The sequence below is a fragment of the Lupinus angustifolius genome, chromosome LG08, assembly GCF_001865875.1.
Source record: "Lupinus angustifolius cultivar Tanjil chromosome LG08, LupAngTanjil_v1.0, whole genome shotgun sequence".
Classification (NCBI taxonomy): Eukaryota; Viridiplantae; Streptophyta; class Magnoliopsida; order Fabales; family Fabaceae; genus Lupinus; species Lupinus angustifolius.
The window spans coordinates 7,477,591-7,488,249 of record NC_032016.1 but is presented as its reverse complement, the minus strand read 5'-3'; the positions used below and the strand labels follow the sequence as shown (position 1 = coordinate 7,488,249).

At 34.1% G+C, this 10,659-nt stretch overlaps 1 protein-coding gene across 1 annotated transcript; it reads left to right on the top strand.

The window, feature by feature from the left end:
• Positions 3,691 to 6,545, top strand: LOC109353756 (probable E3 ubiquitin-protein ligase RHY1A). The gene is made up of 4 exons (XM_019596124.1): positions 3,691 to 3,991; positions 4,700 to 4,881; positions 5,516 to 5,889; positions 6,411 to 6,545. The coding sequence occupies exons 1-4, from the start codon at positions 3,842 to 3,844 to the stop codon at positions 6,458 to 6,460; spliced, it is 756 nt and encodes a 251-aa protein (XP_019451669.1). The 5' UTR covers positions 3,691 to 3,841; the 3' UTR covers positions 6,461 to 6,545.

The window sequence follows — 10,659 nt, the reverse complement described above, 5'->3', positions numbered from 1 at the left end:
AAGTTGGGATACTGTAGTTTGACTACCCCAATCCCGTAATTTTTCCGGTTGAAGAAGTTCGTAGGAATTGATGGGCTTAAAAGTCGAGTTTTTTTGTGAGTCCTATGATGTCAGAAAAGGGAAGCGTGGTTAAGGTTTACTTGGGGACAAGAATCTGTTATCTCAAAACATGTCCCAAATCTTGTCCCAGACCAATTATATTATGCTATTTCAGTTAAAAAAATTAAATATTTATAACTTTATCAGTTTTGTTTCATTATGATTGACTAGGGACGTGGTTGGGGACAGCAGATCCCACATCCTTACTTACGAGCCTCTTCTTCAAAACCTTTGATTTTGCTAATTAGGAAATGAGGTTCCAGTTGTATCATCATTATTGTGCCACGTTTCTGTTATTCATTTTTTATATGCACGGTAAATAGGTGATTAATGTTATGTTCATAATATATATACATATACAATAAATATTTATATCTGTTATTTGTATTATTACTTTTTTTTTTAAGAAGAAAAAAAAGTTAATAATGATAAATATAAATAATAAATAATGCAGTGATAATGTATAAATTAAAATCAAATATTCATCAAAGATTAAATTAGTTAGTTATTTATTCCCTGACTTGATTTTGGATAATTTCCCCTGACTTGGCCTTTACTAGACTCATAATTCCTCAAACCAAACACAGAATTCATTTCATGGCTCTGGAGAATATATTTTCCCCCTTATTAGTACTCTTTAAAAACTAACTCGTAAACACGCCTTAAAAAAGGAAATAAAATGTGACATAATCACTACTAATGGATTTGTTGTCAAGAAATGAAGTTGTATGAGTTTCTTCACTTTTGTTTTCAATCTGAACATTCAATCATGACAACCTCTAAGTATAAGGAAATTGTTGTGACATACACAGTATACAGGAAAAGAAAGAGGAAAAGATGGAAGAAGATTAAAGAAGAAAATGATAGATTTTGTAGATAATGGTGGAAGAATGTGTATTTTCTGTTATTGATCAAAATGTAGAATAATAGACTTAAATAACACAAACTTCTACTCGTGGTTTATTCTATTATTCCTAAATTTCTACTAAACTTCTACTGGTGGAAGTTTCCACATTTTCTGTTATTAATGCTGAAATTACATTATTTCTAACACTTCTCCTTAATTCAGCATTCATAACCCATTTCTTACACATATCTTCATTCTCAAACTCTCAAACCTTTCTTTCTTCAAAGGTTTGGTTAGTGCATTTGCCAATTCATCTTCTGAAGTGCAATAATTCAACTTCACTCTTCCTTTCCTTACTTGATCTCTAATGTAGTGAAATATAGTCTCTATGTGCTTACTTCTTCCATGAGCAACAGGATTCAATGCCAAATTTATTGATGATTTATTGTATATCATCAGTTGCACTCCAATCTCTGTTTTCAACTTCAATTCATCCATTAAAGTGTCTAACCATGCAGTCTGACATGCACTCATGCTAGCTGTAATGTACTCAGCTTCAAATGATGATAAGGCAACATCTTGCTTCTTGGAACACCAACTCACAGGTGCATTGCCTAAGTGAAATAAATACCATGTTGTACTTTTTTCTATTTGATTTATCCCCACACCAGTCAGCATATGAAAACCCAGTTAATGTGCTTCTGCTACTGTCCAGATTCGTTGGATACAAGATTCCATACCCAATTGTGCCTTTCAAATATCTAAGCACCATTTTCACAACAAGCAAGTAACTCTGTTTTGGATTCTCGAATCTGCTAATCAATCCAACTCCATAAGCAATATCAGGCCTGAGTTACAAATGTATCTTAATGAACCTACCATTTGCCTAAACAATATATTGTTTACTGGTTGTTGTTGTTGTTCTTCTTCTTCTTCCTCTTCTTCCTCTTCTTCTTCTTCTTCTTACCATTTGCCTAAACAATATATTGTTTACTGGTTGTTGTTGTTCTTCTTCTTCCTCCTCTCCTTCCCCTCCTCCTCCTCCTCCTCCTTCTTGATAAAGCACATTTCCAACCACAACAGGTGTTGCTACTAGATTGCATTCTTCTTCTTCTTCTTCTTCTTCTCCTTCTCCTTCTTCTCCTTCTTCTTCTCCTTCTTCTTCTTCTTCTTCTCCTTCTTCTCCTTCTTCTTCTCCTTCTTCTTCTCCTTCTTCTTCTTCTTCTTGATAAAGCACATTTCCAACCACAACAGGTGTTGCTACTAGATTGCAATTTAACATATTAAATCTATGCAGTACATCTGTTGTATATTTCTTTTGATACATTAACACACCAAGCTTGGTTCTTTTGAATTCTATGCCTAGAAAATATGATAATTCTCCTAGATCTGTCATTTCAAATTTACTTTGCATTTCCTGCTTGAATGCTAAGACTTTGTGTAGATCTCCTGCATCATTTCCTTTGACATATACACCATGTTCTGTTGTGCACTTTATGAATCCTAGCTGAAGTAGGAATGCATCTATTCTCATATTCCATGCTCTTGGTGCTTGTTTTAGCCCATAGAGAGCTTTATGCAATTTGTACACCTTTTCTTCTCTGCCATTTTCTTCAAAGTTAGGTGGTTGTTTGACAAATACTTCCTTATCAATAGGACCATTCAAAAATGCAGATTTTACATCCATTTGTTGAATTGTCCATCCTTTTGAGCTTGCCATGGCAATTACAAGCTTGGTTGTTTTAATCCTAGCCACAGGTGCAAAGCTTCATCATAATCGAGCCCTTTCTTTTGCAAGAATCCCTTTGCAACCAGTCTAGCCTTGTACTTTGAAACATCACCATTTGGACTTAGTTTGGTCTTGAATACCCACTTTACATCTATGGCTTTCTTCCCTACTGGTAGAGTAGTTAAAGTTAATGATTTGAATGGACCTCAACTCCTCTTCCATAGCTTCAGTCCAATGTGTCTGCTCAAGTGCTTCCTCTAGGCTCAAAGGTTCCATCTCAGCTAACAGTGCCATGTGAACAAAGTCTCCTTCTGCAGTTATTGTAGAGTCAGAGAAAACTTCATAATCTCTGAATCTGGATGGTAATTGTCTTGTTCTCTGAGATGTTGTAGCAATTGTATTAGGATGAGTCTCATCACCATTATTTTGTATTGCCCTTTTTGCATCATCGTTTGACATCTCTTTTGTTTCACTAAGTTGCATCACAGTTTTTAGGCTAGAGTCATTTTTGTTCCAACTCCAACTCTGGTTTTCATCAATTACTTGAGAAGATACCAACGCGTACATGCTTAATTCCCCTTAAGCAAGGTTTGTCTCGGGTTCGAGTCTTATGAATGAAAAAATACTCGTTGGAAAAGTTAGCTTCACATACCTATAGAATTCACGGCTTGGACAGGATTGCCTTCAGAGCTTCAGAGAGTCTCAACCATGTCTATTGCGACTTACGCGACTCTTGCCCTCAATTAATTATGTATCTTTCATATCCCAATAGCTGTGATTACTCTATGTGTCAAGAGCTGTGATTAGTCATAAAAGCATTTAATAATTACAATTTTAAGTTAAATAATTTTTGTAATCAATAAAAAACCATGGAGTGATACAAATAATGAGACAAAAGATATTGTCTCGGATAACATATCATTGCATGTACTCTTGTGCCCGTTCGCACTAGCAAGTATGAAGTGACAACGAAGCTCTTTTAACTTTTTGAAAATAAAAATGGTCAAAAAGAAAGATGGGGTCGATTTTGAGAAAAATGGCAGTGACTGATTGGTTTCTTCATTGAACTTAATGGCATTAACCATTGTTTTTGCTTTCCTCTTTCTCAATCCCTAAACCAAAATCTGATTCATCGCATTGTCTCATTACATTATTTTCGGATTTGCATGACGAGTGCTTCGGAGCTATTCCACACCAGAAGGTATCATCGATTCGGAGTTCTTCCAAACGCTGATCTCGATCTAACCTTCCATTCTTCCACTTCTCCAAACCTCCACCACCATCTTCGCCGTCACCATCACCGTTCCGCTCACACCGTACTACTTACTATTCTTATTTTCCATCTACTTTCGGTTTCATTACATCTTATCTCAATCAACTAACCCTTCTATTTATGCAATTATGTTTCATGCAAAACCTTATTAGTATTAGGTTAAAATTAAATTACACTACCTCACACAAGTTAGCTTAATTACACAAATTCAATTATCAGTTTAACTTCTTAGGAGGTTAGTTTAATTTCCTGTGGAGCTCGTTTCTTCTGTAAGTCAGTTTGTGCCTTTGTGGTTGGAATACCCCAGCCTTGATATATGACCCCTCGGGTCCATGAATTTAATAAGCATGCCACCTATTAAACTTAAATACACCTGCAGTATTTTATTCCCTTGAAGGAAGTCTCCGCGACCCGAACTCATGACCTAATAGACTTATAGTAATTTGTTCCATTGAGTCGTTATCTCTAAGCTAGTCAATGGAACAAATGACTATAAGTCCCTTAGGTCATGGTTCGAGTCGCGGAGGCTCCCTTAAGGAGGAATAAAATACTGCATGAGGTATTTAGCTTAATAGTTGGCAGACTCATTAAATTCATGGGCTTGAGGGGTCGCATGTCAAGGATGGGGTGTTATAGTGGTGGTGAAGTGATATACTTGTAATGATAATATTTTAAATTACTAGAGATTGAAAACTGATACCACTGTGTTGTGTTATGTTGAGGTTTTGTGTTTGTTCTTAATTTTGTTTAGGAGCACGCAGCGGATAGGTTGGTTCACAGGAATCTTCGGCTAGTTGTAGATGATAGCGACGATTCTGCAGAAAATGGGAGAGGCATAAGTGTGAATGTGAGTGACAGACTACCTGTTGAAGTGCTACTTGCAAGGGAAAGACTTCTTGAGAGGTTGAGAGGGGACCCTGTCTCCACCTACAGGTTTGTTTTTAATTTGCTATATTTGTAAGATGGAAAGATGCTAGTATGTTAAAAAATTAGTGTGGGCATTTTAGGGCAATTTGAGGTGGACATGCTAACATAAATGAAATCAAATTAGTTTTTGGGTTGATCACAAAGTTGTTACAATTTTACAAAATCAGTTCATTTAGTTTTGAAAGGTGACAAGCATTTCCTTAATTATGTGGCAAGCTATAACGTTTGTACAACAACAGCCAAGCCTTAATCTCAATATAGGTGTGGTCGGGTAGCTATAACATTTGTACATTATTTTCTTTTATTAATGTATCCCCTCCTGTAAAAATCTTAATAATATGTTTAAATGGAGAGGAGTTTGGTGGGAAACGGAGCATATGAGAAAATTTATGCTCTGAGTAAACTTTCCTTAAATCTGAGCATTTTTAACCCGTTATTCATTTTAATGAACATTTTATAATTTTCTCATTTTATAATTCATTTTAACCCGTTATTCATTTCCGCATCCTTGGTTATTCTTGTTAAAATGAGTTCCAATGAGAATCTTATAGAATTTCGCTCTGATATGTTCATCTTCACATTAATTAAGGCCTGCAAACCTCTTCGATTAAATTTGAATTTTGGTTTTTGATTAACTTAGGCAACATGGTAGAGATTCGATGGTTGGGGATCAAGAAAGCGAAGTATCAAATGATGTTCCGACTAGGGGCTCTCTAGTTACTGACTTGACTTCCCAAATCAGAAGAAGATCTCAGCTGTTGCAAGAACTCGACCGAAAGCCACCTGGACTCACCCAGGAGGACATTAACTCTTTGTATCTGGAAGTTTTTAGCAGCAGGGTAACAGGATCAAAGTCCAGAGTACTGCTGGATTGTAGCATATGCTTGGAGTCTTTCACTGATGGAGATAACCTGATATCTTTGCCATGTAGGCATAAATTTCACTCCACTTGTTTGAATCCTTGGGTTCGCAGTTGTGGAGACTGTCCATACTGTAGAAGAGGTATAGTTGTAAATGGCAAAAGCTAATATGCAAACTGCATATTAGTTCGCTTGGAAGAGAACTGTTTTATAGCCGTTGGATGAAAAAATTTGGTTACCGGTTATCGTTTTGTGCACCTTTTAGAAGTTGTAGTAACATTTTACGACTTTAGTATAGAAGTCGTGATGGAGTAATACAACTTCTGGTCAGTATAAAAGTCGTGATGACGTATAACGAATTCTAGATGGAAGTTGTGATGGATAATACAACTTTGGGCAGTATAGAAGTCGTGATGACATATAACGATTTATGGATGGCCTTCAGGAAGTCGTGATGGCATATAACGACTTCTGAACTGAAGTCGTAATTTGTTATCACGAATTCTAAAGGTCTCACAGAAGTCGTACTTTAGTATCACGACTTCTAAACAATAACGGTAGTCGGTCACGAATTTAACGGTTGAAATTATACATCATTCAATCAAACGGCTAAAAAAATGGTTCATTTAGAAGTGAACTAACTTGCACTTCACAAGTTAGTCGCCACCGTTATAAATAGTCACTTACCAAAAGAGAGGTGGGATAGTTTGTACTATATAGGTTGAATTTTATTTTATTCTATGGCTATATGAAATAATGACAATGTTGTAATGGAGTTAGCTTTTTTCAGTGATAAAGTGTTTTATGGCTCCCACAACATCTATAAAGAGAGAAGATTTAGTTAATACACTTTGAGTCATGGACATTATGTGAAGAAACTAAAGTATAACGCGTTCTCTCCATATGAAAAGGTGGCGTGTAGGTTAATGTCCAACAACCACATAAGTCTTTGAAGTTGGTGAAAGATTATAGCCTAAACATCAATATTGTGTATATATATAATTTCTGTAACACTAAATCAATGAAGTAGTGACACAAATTTGATGAAGTCAATCTTGATGTATTATTGAAAGCAATGTGAATGCTAATCACAAGACGTGGAAGGGAATCATTATGTCGTGATGTGGACATTTGCAAGAATCAAGGTTTTATCCCGGGACAAAGATCTGGTGTTCCAAATGGTATGACAGTTAAAAAACTAAATGGTCATTTTTTTTTTTTTTTTTGATTCAATATTATTGGTCCAGAATATAGTTTGAGACAATATATTTTATATATTGTCTCCTCTATTTTTGATTCAATATTATTGGTTTAGAATATAGTTTGAGACAATATATTTTTATACATTGTCCCACCGCAGGACCCATATGAGAGCCGTGTCCTTAATTCACAAACCGCACCTTGTAGACAAAACTATTTGTTCATACTATGCTACACTAAAAATGTAAAACGTTGTCTTTACCCGTCGATTAAGACTTCAATGTCGATGAAGAAATCAGAATAAACATGAAGCGGCCACGTTTCTCAAATGAGGTACCATGTAGGAGTACCTTATAAAAAGTATACTATATTTTGTTGAAAAAAACAAGAGAAAAAATAGGTTCAGACTTTATATGGGGGAGAATAGATAGCATACTAAATACTGGTAATGATATGCCGTACAACTACAATTACAACTACTGCCCAAATTAATTGCGTGTTATGTAATGTCCATAATTTCACTTGTAATATTCAAGAAGAAACCAGGATTATTGGACTATGATCAAAGAATATAATTCAGGTATTATCATATTCAACGTGAGAGTGTCATTCCAGGTTTTGGACAATACATGAGTTAAGGACTGGTGTTGTGTTGGTATGAATTAACTGCCCGAACCAAGTCGAACTAGAGCTCAGTTTGGTTCAGCTCGATAAGGATCGGCTCAATTCGAAACTTGACTCGAGTTTGATACGAGTTACATTTTTAGCCCGAATTCGGTTCAGTTAAAGTTCGTGAACTGTTCGATTCAGTTTGAATGATTCATTTGGACAACTCAAATAATTAATTAAAATTTGAAAAATATTTGGAAAGGTTTTATATATATAAATATAATCTTTTTATATATTGAATAACAATATGAAAAATAATGTATGAGTCATAATAAACATAAAAATTACTTTATATATATAAATGTATATGTATATAAATNTATATCTTATACTTTTTTTTTTTTTTTCCTAATACATATTTTAAAATTAAATAAAATATTGAAGGACAGTCAAATACAGTCACTATTTTAATGCTCATGGAATACTATTAAAATTTAATGTTTTGTGAAATCAAGATATATTATATATATTTCTCAAACCTACCATTATTTATTAAAGGACTTTTTCTCAAATAATTTAATAATCACTTTCAAACCTTCAAATTTTTTCTCCAATTTCAATATCTCACTCTCTTAGTAATGTTTAAATGGACATATGAAAATGGAATGAAATCGGGGTGAAATTGGGATGAAATTGGGCTCCCTTCACTTTCCAATATATAAATATATTTTACTAATTTTTCTCTTAATAATTTCTTTTCCAAAACAAGTTGTCAAATTATAGGAATTGGAAGGAATGAAATTGATGGTAGGAAATAATTTTATAAATATATGAAAATTTCAATGACATAGTTCAGTCAATTGTATTCGTTTTTATATATTTTTTACTTGCTTATTAAACTACTATATAACCTTAAATATAAAAAGTTTTGAAAGTGATAAAATTATTAAATAAGTGCATATCATGATAGATTTTAAAAAAATATACTCCACATTTTAGCCAATCATTATAGGAAAATTCAATAATTGAAATTAGTGAGTAGATTTGAACAATTTGATCTTTATAAAATGAATGACTAAAATGTGAGTTAAGTTTTTACCACTAACTCTTGGAGTAAGTGGATTCCCTCCCTTTATATTATGATAATATCATCGAAAAGCAATGATAGATCATCCATATTTTTAGCCTTTTGTTTTTTATCATTTTATAATAGTTAAATATATATAAATATATATATATATATATATATATATATATATATTGAACTAGCTCGTGAACCTAACGAATCGAACTATATTCAACTCAAATTCGGCTCGTTTATTTAACGAACTCAATTTCCCGCTCAAGTTCAGCTTATTTGGTTCATGAATCAACTTTATCGAGCTAAATAACGAGTCGAATTTTAAATGAATATCAAGTTAGTTCGATCCATTGTCAGCTCTATGAATTAACCTAATGGTGTCTTTTGATTTTATGGACAAAGTCGCACGAGCATTTTCTCCATATGGATGATAAACCAATTCTAGGATCATAAGGTTGATTAAGTTGTATTACAAACAAACAAAAATGACGCATCCTATTCTCGAACAATGGATAAGCTTGTAAAATCTTATTTGTACGCGTCCACTTTTTTTTCCCATCTAGCTAATAAGTGATTTTATTGGGTAAAATTTTAAAAAAATAGAATGCAAAAACATGTTTTCAATATTATATTTATTATTTTTTTAGCACAGTCTTTCTATTTAAATTTCCTAACTAGTAACTTCAGAGTTTTGGTCAATATTTACTTTTTTATTTTAAAATAAAGTATTTGTTCTTTCCCGTTAAGAGCGGTTGGTCGGGAGTCGAGAGTGGATGATTGGAAGAATGTGAGAGAGCATATGACTTGGTCGGATGATTGTCTGGACCTGTCGGGGTATCTGAAAATGTTTTCCGACGATCAAGTCAATAGAGTATTCTTAGAGAGAGAAGTTAGAGCAATAAATGTAGCAATAAATGAGGGAAAATGAGAATTAATTATACTCATTGGATGATCTCTTCTATTTATAGAGCTTAGGAAGTGTTGATGTGGAATCTGGTCATTGGCCGGCATCTAACTGGTACAAATGGCGTACTTTGGGCGTCCTTACTTTGACATGCGGATATGTCCTTGTCAATTTGTCGGGGGCAGGTGGAATGTGCAAGCGGCGTGACAGGCGGCCTGTTATCCGACATTGGAGGCGAGTCTGAGGCGCATTAAATGGCGGGTCAGAGACGCATTAAATGGTGGGTCAGAGATGCATTAAATGGTGGGTCAGGAATGCATTAAATGGTAGGTCAGAGATGTCAATGTTGTGTCAAGAACATTTATGGCTTCTTCTACAAGCGGGTCGATCTTGAGGCGGGCAACGGGGACCATGCGGGACAGTGAATACCATGCTCGGGTCTGATGGGTAATTGCCTGGTTACAACCGAGATAGAACAATATAAAGACTAAACGTAAAAATGTGTACTAAGAATATATTGGCCTAGTGATGTAAGACTTTGTTAGATCCCTAGGATGACCTAAATATCAACGGTTCGATTCTGAGAGCGACATTTGTTCAAAGAAGTAGTCACACATACCGAAAGGGATTAGTTTCTTATCAAAAGGTGAGAAGATACCATTAACATTATAAAAAACAAGTAAAAATGTGTGTGTGAAGTGTTGGTTTAGTTAATAGGAAAAATAATTAAATTACAACTCAGGTAACACATTATCTTTATTTTAAAGAAATTAACACCATATCTTGGTTGAGAGGTTTGGAAGAAAAAAATGTCGGTTGAAACAACTTTAGACAAAATGAATCAATTTTCTAATGACTAAGGCTTTATTTGGGAATTAGGATGTAAAAGGAAAGAGACAGATGAGAGAGTTAGGAAGAGGGAGGAAGGGAAAGGAAAATGAAGGAAATTCTCTCCCTTGATTGGGAGTATGAAATTTAGATGAAAGATGATAAACTATAAGAAATTTTTTATTTTCCCTTAAAAATGTAATTAATAATGAAAAATGGACAATAATATGTAATTATATATTATTGCTAAATATATTTAATTATTTTGACATTTTATCTCCGAAAATTCCAAATTTGTGAAA

Bases quoted from the DNA above. Each gene is read 5' to 3' on its own strand.
- LOC109353756 (XM_019596124.1), top strand. From the start codon at position 3,842: ATGACGAGTGCTTCGGAGCTATTCCACACCAGAAGGTATCATCGATTC. The intron at 3,992-4,699 runs GTACTACTTACT...AATTTTGTTTAG, and splicing joins ATCACCGTTCCGCTCACACC to GAGCACGCAGCGGATAGGTT. The intron at 4,882-5,515 runs GTTTGTTTTTAA...TGATTAACTTAG, and splicing joins GACCCTGTCTCCACCTACAG to GCAACATGGTAGAGATTCGA.